Genomic DNA, 19,375 nt, shown 5'->3' with positions numbered 1-19,375 from the left:
AACAAATTAAACTATGCAAATAGAATTGTTTTTATTAAAATAATAATTAAAATAATAACAATAGTGTACACATTTGGTAATTGCCAATTGGTTATAGTTTTCATACCACTAACCTAACACATCCTGTTTTACGCATGATTACTCTTATCAAGATATTTGTTAACAATAACATTCACAACTTTTTGTTTTGATATTCCTAATAACAAACCAAGACGACGTGTTAACACCTAACACTAAATGTTAAGTTTTATCTTTAGTATGTATTTTACTGATTAATGATTGTGAGTATTATAATATACTTTACTTCTTAATATTTTGTAACTTAATAGTGTGTATCATTAAGCTGTAGTGTACACACTACACAGTGGTGCACGTCATGATCTGCATATAAAATATTAAAAATACACTAAGTGGACCTGAAACATTTTACTTAATTAACATACACTATACAGTTTTATTTATTTATGCAAATCTAAATTTTAGTTAATATTTCATTCATCAGCACGTTAGGCATGTAAATTATTTTCTCATTTAAAATGGGTCAGGTTCACTTAAATACAAATAAAATATTCTACAGATACCTATGAATTCAAAGATAGTTCATACCATGGATTCCACCAGTTATATTCAGAGTTGTGTAGTTTTTATTTAATCATTTTCAACTTATTCTATTAATTGATCAAAAACCTTCAAAATGACTGACTATTCAAGATTTGAAGATGATATTATTGTAAACTCATATCATGCCCAATCACCTAGTGAGTTTTTCTTTATTCATTTTGATTTTTTTTTATTTTTGGATAATATTTTTTATTTACATGTTTAGACCGCAATGGAGACGTTCCATTAAGTATTAATGATTCAACAATACCAAATGAAGATGGTGAAAATATAGATTTAAGAAATCACTTTGACGGTCGTCTTGATGTGATATTTAGTGATGGTGATCGTAGAATAGATGTAAATCAGTTTTGGGAGATGAACTACCATGAAGCATCTATATTTTTAGAAGTAAACTATTTTAATGAAAAAATGTTGAACCATTCATCTATTTTTTTTGATCTACAATTTATTAGGAAGGAGAAAATAATGAAAAATTTGATTCTCATCCACACGAACCTGAAGCTCTTCCAGCTTATCTATTGGTACATAATGACTGGTACTATGGAATGGATTTGGCTACATCATTAGTCCTAATTGTATTAGCATTCGCTGAAGATCCGGCTACGCCACCATTTAAAGTAAGACAATTCTATAAATAATTGATTATTACTAATTTTATGATTTATTAATTCATAGATGCCAATTGCTCTACATAGTATTATTGAACTATTTTCCTTGGCAGTGATTGGCCTTGGTTTAGCATTGAAACTTAGATGGATGGGTTGGTTAACAATTTTGAAACACAAACGAACCATGTTAAAAGTAAGTGCTTCTAATATAATAATTAAAAGGTATATAATTATAGATAGTTCAATTATTTGTATTACTTTTTTTACATTATATCAACTAATAGTTATCCATAATAATATATCCATTTATTTTTCATTTTAGTGTATAACGTTGACAATTATGATTGTTGAAGCATTTGTAGTGTTAATACGTCAAACATCTCATTTCCGAGTATCAAGAGCATTGCGGCCAATTTTTTTAGTGGATACTCATTACTTAGGTGGTGTTCGGCGATTTATTCGACAGATACTTCAATCATTACCTCCAATATTTGATATGTTGTTATTGATATTTTTTTTTGTCACTGTATATTCTGTGCTTGGATATTATTTATTCAAAAGTACCACAGATGTACACAATCACTTTGATACTTTATTTAACAGCTTTGTCAATATGTTTGTTTTATTAACTACAGCCAAGTTAGTAATGTTTTTTCAATAATTTATATTAAAATTAAGTATTACAATGGTAATATGGTATATTTTAGTTTTCCAGATATCATGATGCCAGCTTATTCAAAATCTAAGTGGTATTCTTTGTTCTTTATTTCATACTTATGCATTGTATTATATCTCCTCATGAATTTGGTGAATAAATTTAATATAATTGATATAATAAACTGCTAAATTTTAACTATTATAATAAATTTATTTCAGATGTTGGCTGTGGTTTATGAAACATTCACTAGTATTGAAAGAGATAAGTTCCGAAAATTACTATTACACAAACGTCAAGCATGTAAGAATGCATTTAAGCTACTTTTGACCAAAGAAAATCCTAACCAAATGGAGTTTGCTCAGTTTGAAGGAGTAATGAGATATTATGCCCCCAAAAAAAATAAAATTAAATAAATACCATTTAATTATTAGAGACTAACTTATCATCATTGTATTATTTACAGGTAACCGAGATTTATTAGTTATGTTTAGATATTTAAACACAAGTGGAACTGGTTCATTGACCATTGAAGAATTTTATGGGATATATGACTCTGTAATGATGACTTGGCAACCACAAGCTTTAGATACACCTTGGTACTTCACAGCATCCCCAGCAGTACAAAGAATTTGTCAAACTGCAAATTCAATCATTTCATGGCCATACTTTGATCACATATTTTGTAAAAAAATTTATGTTTATAATATTATTTATGAATTTTAAAATTATTTAAAATATGTTTTTAATTTTAGACGTTTTAACGACATTAAATGGTATTGCAATGATTGAACGAGGAATGCAATCTTATCCTAACTTACAAACTTCAGTAATTGCATTTAGTGCCGGATGGGACACTTGCTTCTTCTTAGCATGTATTTAAAATAGCTTAATTATTAATCTTATGTCAAATTTTTATAATTTTAAACTATAAAAAAATCTTATATTGTAGGTTTTACTCTAGAAGTAGCATTGAAGACACTTGGCATGGGATTAGAACGTTATTTTTCATCTGGCTGGAATTTATACGACTTTGTTGTAACCTTTGGAGGTTTGATTGCTGTAATATCCCTACGTCTATTTCCAGATTTTGTCTATGTAGTCGTTTTTAGACCACTTAAGTTGTTACGATTATTCAAATTAAAAAAACGCTATCGAGACATTATTGGTACTATGGCGATTTTATCACCTTTAATTAAATCAGCTGGATGTGTTATGCTTGTCATGTATTATTTTTTTGCCATAATTGGAATGGAACTGTTTGCTGGCTATGATATGAGAAATTGTTGCAAGTAATTATCATTATTTTTACATTAAATTTGTTTGTTTAATTATACAAAATATATTTATTAAAAATTTTAGTGGCACAAACATTGAAACATATTATAAATACACGCCTGACAAATCTGGTTATTATTATTTAAACACTTTTCCTAATTTGGCTGTCAGTCTTGTAACATTATTTGAATTGACGGTTGTCAATAATTGGTTTGTTGTGATGAATGGATATGCGACAAAAGTTCATGCTGCTAGTCGAGCATACTTTGTATTATTTTATCTCTTTACCATGGTTGTGTTAACTATAGTTGTTGCATCAGTTCTTGAAGCTTTTAGGTTCCGAATTCAATACAAAAAGCAAACTACAAAACGAGACGGTAATGATTATTCTTAATTTAATAATATTATCAAAATCCAATGTTGATATTAAATTACTTAACTTATTATAGAGGAAAAATTGCTCCACGAGGAAATTGAATTAAAATGGGAAGATGTTATGAATTATGTGAAAGATTTCCAAGCATTGCAAAAATACAGATCAGATATGTTTGTTGGAGTTGTAAGTGCTGATATAAATACTAATTATTGTATTTAAATATATTAATTAGTAATATTTATTTATAATTTTAAAATTAATAGGGTAAAATATCATTTTTGGGAAGTCGACCGAGAAATCGTCAAGTATTACAGCGACGAATGTATCGACATGAAATTGAACAATGGATGCAAGAAGCAGCTGCTATTGATAAACGTCTATAATCAAACAAGTTTCTATTCAATGAAGAAAACGAATTAAACTGATGGGGTCAATTTAAAGGTAGCTAACTTATTTACCTTTGTCATACAACTCGTATAAGGTAAGAATAATAACTTTATTTAATAATTTATTAACTTATGCTAATAATTTTTTTCATTTAAAACATTAAACAATTGAAACTTATTATTATTTTTTTTTTAAGTTTTATGAAAATTAATTTTTTCAAATCACACTTTGATTGTATCTCAATTTAATATCATACACTTATGATACTTATTTTATAAGTACTTAGTACTAAGAGTATTATTGAAGAAATTGGATAGTATTTAAGAGTGCCGTGCAGTAAATTACGGACAAAACTATTATAATATTATACAGTATTGAAAAATATTAGCCTGTGATCATAGTATTATTCCGAACAAATATGATCAAGTATTCTGTTACTATTTTTTTAGTTTTTACTTATAGTTTAATTTATTATTATTGTTTTATATTTATTAATATTATTTATTTCTGTTTTGAATCAAATATTTTTTTCTGTGATTAACATATTATATTAAATATACCTAGTATTATACAATACAAATTTTAAGATAATAGACAATTATACCCAACTGTATTATATCTCCTAACCGTGAGGTAATATTTAGATAAATTATATTCATCTAATTATTTAAAAGGAGTTTAGATCGTTAATTTAAAACATTTAAACTCATGGGTTGGTGAATAAAATATGTAAACTCTCATTGGAACTATACTTTATGCCTAATCAAAATTCAATTCATTTTTTATATAATATAATTTACCTCATTAACTCTCTTTTAATTTTGGGCTTTTGGGTTTAGTTTTTAATAACACTACTTTATTTAAAAGAAAATTTATCAATTAGTCATCTACCTATGTATGACAGTAAAAAAATTATACTATGTTAATAATTTATTATATATTGTAAAAATATAATTTTTATGAACCCATGATTTAACATGTTATTAAATATTTAATACTCTATACACTATTATTATAACTCTTGCATGTTTAATGACTAATACCATCTACAGTATGTATGTAACCATTATAATATTTTGTTTGAAAAATTTCTATGTATTGAAAGTCACAATTTTCATAACTTATAATGTGTGTTTTTTTTTTTAATCTATTATAAGATTTTTGTAACTATTTTAAAAGTTAAATTACTTATTTTCATTGTGGTCTTAAATCTTAAATTGTAACAAGGGGGTGAGCAAGTATAATATAGGATGACAAACTTTGAGAGCACCCTGTGAATAAGATTTTTAACTAAATATTGTATCATTAAATTAGTATAGCTAACTAGTAACATGTAATTCTTTATAACAATATGTATTAATATATATTTAAATAGCATAATTATGTTTTATCTCGTTAAATTTTATTTGAATTGTTTTAATTTACAAGTATAACTTCTTACTCATCAAATGCTATTGTCTTAGGCCTATATCAAAATAAAATATTTGTGTACTTTCACAATACATAGCCATATTCATCTTTGATAATTTCTTAAGTTTCTAAATCACATAAGCTAAAAATTGCTGTAACCATATATCATCATTATATATATATATATTATACCTATGTTTAATTATAATGTAACCCAAACAAAATATATTTTACCCATCAAGTATTTGATTTTTTTGCAAATATACCGTAGCTGTGATCACATAGTATTATTAATTACTATAAATAGATTTATATTTGACAGTGCAATCCTAAATGTCTTCCTTGAAAATTATAGAAAAAAAAGATTATATAAGTTCCTAAAAATTGAAGAAATTTAATTTAATGATTAGTATTGACTTGAGTATACTTCATAAACCACTAAAATTTTTAATGCAAAACATTACAAATTTTAATTTGATAATTGTATAATTGAATAATATTTGTATAGTAGTTCACCACTATTATTTTGAAATAACATGTAATCCATAATCATAAAACATAGTTATCGCTACTTTAGTAGTTATAAGTATAATCAATATATGTATCTAATGTTAATATTTAATTTTAATAAATTTTTAATAACATGTATAATATTCAATTTTAAGAGTACCTGAAAAGACATAATTTACACAAACACATTTTAAGTGTTATATCTAATTAAAATATAGTTTATTTTATTCAGTTACTGTTATCATATTATTATAATATATTTCAATAGCAATTAGTAAATGACTAATGATTGATTTTTAATTTTGACTGTATGTAGAAGTACCCATTATTGTGGTTGTTGATTCACTTTATTTTTATTTTATTTGTTACAATTTTTGATTAATAAATTATATACATAATATACTACATAACGTACTATTTTTAATACCATATACATAACACATCCATTCTTCTATTATCTAAATTTAATGAGTTATACTGCATAAATAATATGAGGGATACACATGAAGGAGAGCTTAACACCCTACCCCATCCACTCCACAGGTTTGAACATTTTTAATACACGGTAACAATTTTGTAATTTTTCACGATAGCAATTCTTTTTAACTTAGTATTCAAGACAAAATTTGTATGACAATAGTTACTGTAGTAGTAACCAGTCTGTGCTCTTACCACTCGGTCATTGCATGCTTCTTTTACGATGAAGACACGTAAACATCAATTAGTCGGATGAGGTTGAGGTTGATTAAATAAAGTTAAATCGAAATGTAGTTTTACAAAGTAGATAATTATTTATTAAATTTAAGAATTAACTGAGTAATGTTTAATAGAGTTTTTCGACCAAATATATATATAAATACCTATTCTACCAGGTAGTATGCGTTAGTCTAATACGAGAGGTACTCGTATAGGTGGCGATGCAGCTGTAACAAAGTCCACGACCCTTATTAGTACTTAAAAGCTGATATGACTGTTTAACAATCTCTTAAGCTGTCTATAACAGAGCTCCTAATTATATGGGATATGCCGTAATTAAAGTAAAGAGTAAAGGATGATTGACGTAATTTAATGTTTTGTTGTTGTGCTAGCTAAATGCTAGCCAATGAGATGCAGTGGCGGCTATCACATAACTAAAAAATTACTCGAGCACCACTTTCATAATTGAGGTTTATGGGTTAGAGCCATTCAGACTCGGGTATCAACTCACAAGACTGATTATTTTAATATTTTAAGCTATGACAGTTGAAAGTAATTGATATACCTACCTACCTATCTAATAAAGGTCATTTTGCGTTCAATATTCTACCATAACACGTTATTTCTAGGATTTTTTTATTTTAAACTTATATATTGAGATGTTAATAATCAATCGTACCTTTCTATCACTATATTTTTTAATTTTTTCATAATATCATAATATATTGTAAAGTTATATGATATATCTAGAAACCTAACCCAATTATAACATAGTAAAATCTTATCTTATTTCTTTTTTTTTTTACTAAATTTTAGTAGGTAATTGCTATATAGTATGTTATATTTATTTACATGAATTACTTTTATAAAATAATGTTTGAGTAAACAATTTAAGTACTAAACAAAATTTATACCGTAAAAAGTGATAAATTTCTTTTTAAGATTATCTCAATACCTTTTTTATTAATGTAAAATAAAAATATCAAGTTATTTATTTTTATAGTAATATGATATTAACTAAGTCATAACTCATAAGAACAAGTACAAAAAGATTTATTAGTCAACATTTGAATAATTAACATAAATATAAGTGTGTAATAGTGTAATAAATGAAAACACTGATCAGTGATCATCATCACTTTTGACGCAATTTACTATACCAACAACCATAACACTAGATATTTGGAATAATAATAATATAGCAACCATAAGTAATAAATTAGTTTTTCAAATGAATTCATACGATTAAATTTATTAAATAACTTAATAATAATTATACAAAAGATTAATAATATGCATTCAAGCATTATAAAACAACTGGAAATAGTACACTATGTAATTACTAATTACTCTAATTTTGTTTGCTATATTTACTTATAGTAAAAAAACATGTGCATTTTAACATAATGTAGAAAGTGGTTCAAGTTGTAACTATACGTTTTGAACTAATAATATTTGGATTTATTGCGTTTTGCCGCATTTTTAAATACCGAGAATAAATTTAACATAAGAATCATAAAGTTTTTTTATTATTTGTAATTGTAAATAATTAGTTCATTTTTCTCTAAAATCACGTTTGGAAATGGTATGTTTTGTAACAATAATTATTATCACTCATCTTAAAGCGCCATTTAACGTATATTAAATGTATACACTGCATTTGACCGCGACATTCGATTTCTAGTAAATTTTTCAATAATAATCAAACCAAGATATTTTTTCGAAAAGTATTTTTTTAAATATTACCCTTTAATAACATTTCATTATTTACCGTTGTTTAACGTAGGACATTCATTATTTCAAAGACTAATAACGTTTTTGAAAATATATTTTTTTCATAATATCTTGAGTGGCTAAAAACCACAGTTTTATTGTAAATAAAAATTAAACTTTTACTATATTTTATTGTGAAATTTGTTTTCTTCTGATGAGAGCATTCACTTTTAATTTCTTATTCTATAGTGTATTTTTTTGGAGTACTTTGATATTATAAACATGAACGAGTGATAATAATGTATAAGTACTTAAAGCTAGTTGAGCGGATTTTAATAGTACAAGGGTATTCCGCAAAACGTTGGTCCTCTACTTTACTCATCAAAACTTTAAATACCTATAACTAATAAATTACTTTTTTGAGATATGATTTTTATAAATAAAAATACTCTGAATATATTCTAACTAGGAATGTGGAATTCAAATTGTATGTACTAATTCAAAAAAGTAAAAACTTAAAAGATAAATATTTTAACAATTTAAAATTATCAAAAAGAAATATTTTCAAAAACGTTTTCTGAAATAATGAATCTCTTACATGCACTTAGGATCGTCACGTTATCCGTATACATTATTTCAAATTTTAAAATATAATTTGATAACTTAATCGCTTTAAAAAAATGTTTACGAACTATAATTTTTTAGTTTTTAAAAGTAAAATTACTTTTACGTAAAATGTATAAAACAGTATTATATTTCTTATTACATATTAATATATTATATATTATGTATATAATTATTAATTATTAGATTATTAGTATTGAGTGTATCTGACATCAGTGACATCCTGTTATTGATATTTTTTCCAATGGTAACATTTTTTGACTTGGTATTGTTTAGATTAAAAACCTTTAAAGTTACATAATAAGTAACTATGCATTATATTTATGTTTTGACTATTAAATTACGATTAGGCGTAATATTTCCTACCTACTTATGATAATTGTGAATTATTTAAAATGAAGATAAAAATATTAAAATTTTACTTTGATCAAATCACTACCAAATAGATTTAGAATCTGTTTTTATCATAATAAAATTCAAAATATATATAGATATAATATCACATGGCTAAATGACTATTTTTTAAATTTAAAACATATTTTGTATTAAATATTATTTGTTATTAAAATTTACACTTTTAGAAAGATTTAAATTCTTTATAATATTTTTGTTTAATATTTAATAATTGATATTTAAAAAATAAAAACAAACTTTTAGTCACGTTGTAAAATATTATTATTTTTTTTAGCTAAAACTACAAAGCCTATGAAATTAACAATAACTTTTAAAATAATGATTATTTACATAAAATTTCTTTATGGATGATTTTTTTTTTTTTTGATGAGTTATGAGAAATTATACCAATATATACATAGTTTAACTACATGTTTATGAGCACTGCTATTATTTTGGTTATAATACATACCAATATACCATATAAAATGTATTTCAATAGTACCTACTATCTATGGGCTTTTACTTCAAAATTGTGCATATAGATTGTAAATTTAACCACTTCATAAATACTCGTAAAACTACTGTCGCCTGCAATGGTCAAATTATTATTATAATTAATTTACTGTATTTATTTTTGGTTAATATCTTGTAATTTTGCGACTTAGAAGTCAGAACGTTAATATAATTTATTTATATACTCACTATTTTATAAACATATCATAATAATATGTGAAATACTATTTACTATTTAGTATTTACTACATTATATAATATTAAGTAAAACTATAAATTTTTAGTGATCATTAATCATTGCAAGTACAAATAAGCTGCATGTACCCTCAATTATAGATTAAGAATAAAATTTGTACATAAATGCTTGTAAAATAGTATATGATTTATTATTACATTGCTTGTGTTAATATTAACCACCATCTCCGATATTTCCCTTATTTTTAAAATACAGACATTAATTTCTTTACTTTTTAGAATTTGACAAAGAAATTTAATCCAATAAAAAAACAAAGCGGAGTTACCATCCGATATAAATAAAAGTTTTTTATAATATTTTTCCAGTCTGACAAGACCAGAGTAACGACATATCACCGATGTAGTGTATAACTTATAAAACTTATCGTGGTATGATAAAAACTACGTGACGTAGATTTCAATTTTGATTAACCACCAGCAATTAGGTGTTTAAAATTTTGTTCATTATTGACGAAAGAGAACTTCAATTTCCGGGCGAGCTATAGTTCAAACTCGCTCTGAATAATTTATTTAATATCAATACATATAATGTAATAACATAGGTAGTAACTAGTAATTATAATATAAAACAATTTTCACAAGACAAATTTTTTTTTTAATTATATAACACTAAATTTCCATGATATTTTGCAAGTTTAATTTTTAAGTTCACAAGATACTTCTTCCGCCCTAACATCAAAAACACATGAATAACACGTCTCGTTTTAAAATTTATTTTATTTTATTTTTAATTTATTTATATTTTACAAAAATGAAATGTATCGATAAAATACATTTTATGACTTATTTTTAAAACTCTAGTTATAGTAATTTTGATCGATAATTTTTTTTTTTTATGAAATTTACAATCTGTATTTCATAATACAATAAGTAAAACAGATGATTGACATAATAACACTATGTACGTAAAAAGTTGTGATGGAGGGGGCTAGGGTAAGTGGGGGATAGTTTAAATTATGTTAGATTACGTAATAGATGTGATGAAAAGAGGAAAGGAGGTATGTTAGATTTGGTTAGGTTAAAATAGCTCAAAGGATCAGCGAATCAGGATTTAGAACTCACCAAATCATCCTACTGATTTAATGAGCGTCTAGAGACAGCCCACGAGCAAATTTTTTTATCAATTATTATATCTTAATTTCTCATCAAATAGCTTAATATCATATTATACAAATTGAAATTTGAAATTTGAATATCAATATAAGTATATAATGTTATTCGTATTTACTTGACTTATTGTATTTTAATTGTATTTATTACTTAATTGACTTACCTATTATATTTAAATTTTTTAATAAAATTATTTTACTTAATTATTTACCTTGTTTAAATGCGCATATTGCAATAAAACATTTGGTAAAAAATTCAATTTAATTAGGCACATTAATGTACATATGGAAGGACGCATTCCATCAGCAATTCCATAGTATGTTTGTATCACAAGGGGGTAAATTAAATGATAAACAGCTGCATAAAATATTAACCATGCGCATTTAAACATGGTAAATAATTAAGTAAAATAATTTAGTTAAAAAATTTAAATATAATAGGTTAGTCAATTAAGTACCTAATAAATACAATTAAAATATAATTAATAAGTCAAGTCAATACGAATAATATTATATACTTATATTATTGATATTCAAATTTCAAATTTCAATTTGTGTAATATAATATTAGGTTATTTGATAAGAAATAAAAATATAATAATTGATAATAAATTTGCTCGTGGGCTGTCAGACGCTCGTACTAATTTTAACAATTTGGACTTTGTGTAAATTGATAGCTTAAATTTGAGAATCGGCCTAAGTAGACGAAGGCGGTTGTTAAGAATTTTACGTTTGAACTTTAAATGTGGTCCCCAGGTTAATCTTTTTTCTAGTAAGATTTCCAAGTATTTTACCTGATTCGATGTAAGAATCTCGACACCTTGAAATTAAAGTGAGGGGAGGAGATATTGTTTTTTTTTAAATATAAATATCATATGGAAAGATTTATTAAAATTCTCCGCTTGGTTTTCCGGGTGTTTATTAATTTGAGGTGATTTTTGAAATAGTTTGAAGAAAGAATAGGGTCTGAATTAAATGAGAGTATAACTGTATCATCTGCATAAGTTATTATGGTCATATTTGTTGTTTTTTTAGAATATACGATGTATATACATATTAAATAAATCGGATGACAAGTCACTTTCACGTGGAACACTGACAGAGATTGAAAAGTAGGAGGATATATAGTCACATATAGTCACATTATCAATCTGCAAATGTACGATGAAAGAGGTAAGATTGGATTAAAGATAGTAGGGAGCTGAAAGGAATAATTTTAATTTGTATAGGAGGTTATTTGTCAAACTCTATCAATGCTTAAGCTATAGGTATATAGAAAAACTTAATCGAAATAGTTTCAATCAACTAGGTACAATGGTCGTGGTGTGGCTAACCGTTTCAATCTTTCAGAAGCGATATATTTCAGAGCTGACTTTTTAACCTAAAACAAACGTATTTTTAAATTACAATTCGAGTATTTATTATTTACTAAACAGCCGTATGATTAATGCCTTTTTCTCCTTATTAATATATTTATCACGATTATTTTTTTATTTTATTTTTGTTACCATTTGTTCATTGTGTTATAATATATTACTGATTATATTATACAGTTTATACAGTATGTAAATTTACGCATTAAGTTCAAACAAGTATTCATAATTGATAAATCCGCGTTGGTTGTATACACATAAAGACAATAAAGACAAGAAATAATAGAATTCCATGTGTTCAAATTTTAAGGTAACACAAATTATTTCGATTGAATTACCTTACATTTTGTTTGAAGTATTTCTATAAATAGAAGACATTAAAATATTTAAAACACACATAATTTTATGAAAAACTTTTTCTTAAATCTTTTAAAAATTCAATAATTTTACTATTTTGCATATTTCCATGCGATGTTACGTATTTTAGTAGATATAAATTCATGTGGGTAACTTTTAAGAGTCCTATAAAATTCAATTCTGAAAGTAATAAAAACTCAATGTCTATCAAACGATTGAAAAAGTAATACTTTTTGGCCAAACGATTGAAAACAGTTCAAATTAACAAAGAACCCACCCCCCACCCCCCCCCCCCCCCCAAAAAAAAAAAAACCCAAAAACAATACGATTGAGAACGAATTTACGTGCAACGTTGCCATATTATTTATTTGGCTTTTGAAAAATTAAGTATACATAAAATATTCTTGAAAAAAGTCATAAATTTATAATTATAATTGTATACAAATAAGCAACTAATAATAATATGTAATTTATAATATAAATAAAAATTTAAAATATATATGTATTATGTATAAAAATGAAATAAATATAAAATTTGTAATGACAACTTCATTACCTATAGGTATATCAATTAATCAGTTATAGCGGAATAGCGTAAGCCAATAACATACTCTAAATATTTTAATAAATTATTAGAATTTTAATTTCCCACATACCACATATATTTACTATGAATATTAAATATTTTATCCTTTGTTTTTTAGGTATTTGTTTTTTTTTTTTTACTCTGTATTGTAGCTATTTTCAATATTATTTCTGTTTGATTTTCAATTAGAACTTTAATAAATATATAATATATTGCTGGATGAGAGCTGTAAAATTGGTTATTATATTATTCTCTCATATCTGGTATCCAAGTTACTATTAATCCAGCTAATCCGATAAAAGTTCAATAAATGTCAACAGATTATTGTGCTCATATTATCAATTGATTACATTTGTGTAATGTGCAGTGTTGGTATTGAACTCAATAAGTCAAAGTTGATTAGGAAAAAAGGACAATCCAAATCCGGTCTTAAAATTTGTATTTCGATTAAAAAAATAAATAATTATGCACTGATAAGGGTTTAAAAAAATATTTTATCAAATTAGGTTAAATGTATTTTAACGTTCTATACACCATAAACAAACTCCGAATAAAATGTAAGGTGATTCAGCCGAAATAATTCGTGTTACTTTAATATTTGAACACGTGGCATGTGGGTTCTAACAATATTCAGTAAAATGTGAGCCGTGAGGTGTTCAGTTGTACTAGTTGTAGTAAGTGTTATAAATATTATACCGAAAATGTGTCTTCGTCTGTTTTAACGTGTTCGGTTACGTCAGTCCGTCTCGGTGGTACGGACAGCTTTTCTAATCTTGGCAACAATACCGATAAAGGTACCTTGCAACAATTGTACTAAAAACATGATAAAATAACTTATATATTAACACAAATAAGTTTTTGAGCTAAGTATAATTCTTTTCTGACCAATTTTGTTTTACAGTATCTAAATTGCTCTTATAGCAACCGATTATATAACTATTTTCAGGTCATCAATATCGCGCGTCATGGTACCTAGGTTGCCCTAGTTATAAAAAACGTATATTATATACAGTTGTCACAGACAAGTTGCTCAAAAACAGCAAATAAAAAAAATCCAAAAATGTAAACCAGGGCTTGCAAACGTTATATTTGACAAAAAATGATTGAAATACGTATATAAACGTAATTATAACGGAAAACGATAAACATAAATAATTAAATAGGTAACATAAAGATTAATAAGCATTCAACGTCTTGATGAGTCACATTGAAAATATAAAGTGATTATCTTCAAAAAATATTAATTTGAGAAGTAATGATTTCTTCAATAAAGGTAAAGGTGATATTGTTGATAAAATTATGTACACTTATGAAAATCATAAGTTTTTTCCAGTAATAAAATCATCGGTGTGGGTACCTACTTACCTACTAAAAATATATAATTATATTTGTTATATTATGTTCAAGCGTACCTTGCGCGGTGCCTGTTCGACGCTCGATGTTACCCTCCGCGGTGTAGCCAAATCCTTTATCCTCTCAAAATCTATGGTCCGAAAATGGCGCCTAATAGTCACCGTTTCTTCACTGAAATTGATTCCAATTTATAATAATATGTTTTCACAAAAGTTATCTTCAAACAAAAAATATATCTATAAAAATATCTCATGTTTAACAACCCCCAAATCCTATTACTTCCGAAAAATAAATAATTTCATGCACCAAAATTATACGACAATTAAATAACTTAATTTTTTAAATACTAAATGTTATAATTATTTATAAATTCACATAATTTTAAATGCAAGTTACCATACAAAAAAAACACGTTTAAACAAAATATAATGATAATAATAATAATAATATAATAATAATGATAATAATAATAATAATATAATAATATAATGATTTTATTTTATACTTAATACGTTATTGGACTAATCATATTTGATATTCTAACTTGAATCAATGGTTATTTTCTTACTAAATGATCCTGAATGGCATTGCCCGTAAAAAATTAAATAATTCCAGCGGATTTACCCTGTTTTATACTAAATTAAATGTTAACTTTACATATTCATAACACTGTAATTTAGATTATAATTTGATTAAATTCGATCTACGTCTTATTCATTTTCAAATTATATTCGATCGAAATTTACAAAAAACCAAAATGATCGATCTATATTATTTATTTACCTTCTGAGAAATACAAATAATTTGATGCAGTTGAATATTTGTACAGTTTTCAATTAGTTACGTTCTAAAATATTTTATTATTTTATTTTAGTCGTGGTAACATACGGTTTCAATGTAACGCGCAATTACTAAAATTAAAAACTAAAAAAGAAATACTGTTTCATAAAATAATAATTACCTTTATTTGCATTACATGTAGATACCTACAATATAGTACGTAGGTAGTTAAAATTACATTTATGCATTTTAATATTATAAACAATTAAGTAAAAACAAAAAAATACACTACAAACAATAATTATTATAATTATATTTTATGAGATCAATCATGAAAAAAAGAAAACGATTTAATATTCACTATTTGTTGTTCTTATAAGAAATCAAATGATAATATGCGGATCAATTTTAAAGATAAATTTTATTATTTTATTTAATAATAAAAAAAGTAAATTAAACTATTATACTGAAATTTTTAAATTGTAACAGTCATCATTTTTATTTAATTCAATGGTTGGTTTGAATTTCTTTTGATACTGAAAGCCAAATCAATTTTAATCACAAAATAATGTAAAAATATATTAATATACATATAAGTGTATATAAATATATGGGTTTTGTACTCACGTATACTCGTAAAAATCGAATTTAGGTTTAGATAACTCCTGTAAACGATTCCTATCCCACGACTTTCTTTTCACATTATTGTTTGTTCTAAATAGTTTATTCATAGAAAAAAAAAAACTGTAAAAGTCGCTATATAAAATACATATGCAAATTTAAAGGCTATAAATTATGGGATAACACAGTGGCGCCAATTAATTTTTACCTACTTATTAGTTATTATATACTGGGGTAAATATGCATCTTCATAGCAGTTATAGGTAAAGTTACATATTTATTTTATTCTATTTTATTTGCATCATAATAGACATCAAATACAGGCAGAGACTTATTAAAAATTACAACAGTATCATAAATATTAAAAAAAAAAATAAATAATAATTATAATAATAATAAAACAAACCAAATCAATTTAACAAATATGGTGGTGGAATGTAGTCACTAGTCAATACTCTACTTGCGTTTAGAAGCGACCTAGGCTGACAGTTTTTGTAGACGGCGCTCAGGTCACAAATAACAGTTTTCCATGATTAAGATCAACTTTCAATAATATATACATAGAATTATGTCATGCCCGTATGCAGTAATAGGCTGCCTAAGTCGCTTCTAAACGTGAATAGAGTATAGATTAAGCCAAGTAGAGAAGACGTAACATTATATGGAAATAATCGTAATGTTGATTGAGCCTATAAAAGATATAATGATCAGATAATTTAAATAAATAATACACTCTTGTATTTTGAAAAGTTTCACGGAAAACTGAGTCGAGAACACCTAGAGAGTCGCATCAAGAAGTCGGATGAGAGACCGACGTCATTTCGGCAGAAAATTGAAATAGTGAGGTACAAATACTAGAGGTAAATCGAATAATAATACTCTAATTATGTCAAATTTTTAGTACAAAAAATCTAAAAACAAAAATCTGTTTTTTAATTTCTAATCTATATGCAATTGATTAACAGAAATCAATAATGCGAGTATTGGGTACTTAGTAAAGTTATGCTACTAACGATCGTTTTAATTTCTAAAAAGTATAAACAATTGGCAAAGAACGAATATAATTTTATGCTTCAATATTATAGGTACATAGGATTTACAATTAATTTATCATTTAACAATAAGACAAAGTCGACAATCTTTTAAAATCTATGTGACCTAGTAAAATAAATCTATAGTTGGACTTGATACTATGATCCATACATATAACACACTTGATTTGTAATTAAAAATCGTAATAAATTTTATGTTCAAACAAAAAGTTTAGCGCAATTACAATTTATTACTCAGAGAAATGTGGTTTCATTTTGTGGCGTTATAGAGTACCTGTAACAATAAACCCTACTTAGAAAACTGCACATTCACAGTTCGCATTAACAATAAATAACTCCAATAATTTTACAACAATGGCGGAAATCCCTTGAAGCAATGACATGATCGCTCAATCATCTCTCAATGCTCATGATACTCTTAGAACCTTTTAAACGTCCCCCAGGACCTATGCTACAATATCGACACAATTTAATAATGACATCTATAATAACGGCCAATCAATATTGTTACGGAAATGTTACGGAAACGGCCACTTAGTGTATTAATATAATAGGTACTTATATCATACACAAATACAATAGTTGAAAAATAAGAATTAACAAAAATATATTATCTTTTATTGCCTCCTCGTCATTAATATAAATCTGGACTTTCAATATCACTACATAATGAATAATTAATCTCTATAAAATCTGAAACCGGATACTTAGGTTTAATCTTTCATAAGCGTTTAATATAACACCTATCTGTCCACGTTCTCCCCATCAAACCACTTGAAAGTCTCTAACGAAATATCTGAATTATTGACTGCCAGATGACACGCACCAACTAGCAATACGTGTATAACACACTTATATAATTTATCATCTTGTTTTTTGATGATGTCCCTGTTAATATTTTATATACCTCGATGCACTAAATAATATTAACGCTGATGCCTTTAATACTTAACTATATTTTTAAGAAAAAGATTAAAAATATACAGTTGTTACATTGCCGCAAAATTAGTGATTATTATAAATAATGACATTTAATATTTAAAGTATTTTTTTTTTTTTTATAATAAAAAGCATAAACCATTTAATTGAATAGATACGCATATAATAAGTATATGGTTTCCTATTTTTATAACTTGGATAGTACAATCATCAATTATTATTATCTATATTAATTAACGAAAAATTGTTAAACTACTACTACTAAGCATCTATCTCGTTTTATATTAATAATTCACAAAATATTATTTGTTTCTATGATAATAACTGTGTAGTTATAAAAAAATTTAATAGGTAAATTATTATTACATTAGATATTAATATGTAAGAACTTTACAAAAAAAAAATGGATAAAATAATATAAAAATAAATACTTTAGTAAACTATAGGTATTTATAATATAATAAATGTAAATATAATAATTGCTGTACTTTAATTATTAAAATAGCAATATTATTATTAAACTATTCATATATCGATGAGAAATAGAAAGAAAAATATTTTCAAAACTTCAATGCTTTTCGAATGATCACTCTTAAAATTATCATTTAATATTTCTTTTCCATATAATATTTTATATAAAATTTTAAAATAATAATATTGGTACTCGTGTTTAAGATTTAGTAATTAAATAAAAGTAAAATATTAAAAACACATCATTCTATACCTTTTGTACCTATATATTATACATAGTTATATAATTTATACTTCTCTATAACATTTTCAGCAGAATTATGATAAATAATACGAAAATAATTTATTTAATACATAAAATCACATGGTTAATTCATAATTGTTATAAAATTCATCCATACTCATTGTTATTAATGTTTTTCTAAAAGTGTATTGTATGGAGGTGTAGGGAAAAAGTATAGATTTTTATGATCTTAGTTGCACTTATGCAGCAGATTGTATGTACAATTCGAGTCTAAGATTAATAATAATGTTATTATTCGACGGTATTTTGATACACTAAGCTATGAATTAATTCTCATAAATAAGTACACTATCAAAAAATCTTTGGACTTGGAAGTACACGAAAATACGAATTATTATGGAGAAAAATAAATCAGATATCTGCAATTCCAAAAATCACATTGAAC

The 19,375-nt window shown here is 25.1% G+C and overlaps 2 protein-coding genes across 3 annotated transcripts; one reads left to right on the top strand and one right to left on the bottom strand.

The window, feature by feature from the left end:
• The first annotated feature begins 176 nt into the window (after positions 1–176).
• On the top strand, positions 177–4,092 carry LOC112597059 (two pore calcium channel protein 1-like). Of its 2 annotated transcripts, XM_025342973.1 has the most exons (14): positions 177–281; positions 578–758; positions 827–1,011; positions 1,077–1,241; positions 1,300–1,425; positions 1,555–1,871; positions 1,940–2,039; positions 2,109–2,289; positions 2,354–2,572; positions 2,643–2,762; positions 2,840–3,179; positions 3,250–3,542; positions 3,615–3,724; positions 3,805–3,924. In XM_025342973.1, the coding sequence occupies exons 2-14, from the start codon at positions 695–697 to the stop codon at positions 3,922–3,924; spliced, it is 2,340 nt and encodes a 779-aa protein (XP_025198758.1). In that variant the 5' UTR covers positions 177–281; positions 578–694. The 2 variants fall into 2 exon arrangements, with proteins under 2 accessions (XP_025198758.1, XP_025198757.1); XM_025342972.1 differs by lacking the exon at positions 177–281 and having other exon boundaries at positions 695–758; positions 3,805–4,092.
• Positions 4,093–12,451: 8,359 nt separating this feature from the next.
• On the bottom strand, positions 12,452–16,334 carry LOC112597041. The gene is made up of 4 exons (XM_025342950.1): positions 16,231–16,334; positions 14,883–14,994; positions 14,167–14,283; positions 12,452–12,535 (listed from the first exon to the last, which is right to left on the bottom strand). The coding sequence occupies exons 1-4, from the start codon at positions 16,332–16,334 to the stop codon at positions 12,452–12,454; spliced, it is 417 nt and encodes a 138-aa protein (XP_025198735.1).
• Between the last annotated feature and the right edge of the window lie 3,041 nt (positions 16,335–19,375).

Source organism: Melanaphis sacchari, unplaced genomic scaffold, assembly GCF_002803265.2.
Source record: "Melanaphis sacchari strain LSU unplaced genomic scaffold, SCAv2.0 Contig36_pilon_pilon, whole genome shotgun sequence".
In the NCBI taxonomy this organism is placed as follows: domain Eukaryota; kingdom Metazoa; phylum Arthropoda; class Insecta; order Hemiptera; family Aphididae; genus Melanaphis; species Melanaphis sacchari.
Note: the sequence above shows the minus strand (reverse complement) of the source record. Positions and strands in the feature narration are given on the sequence as shown.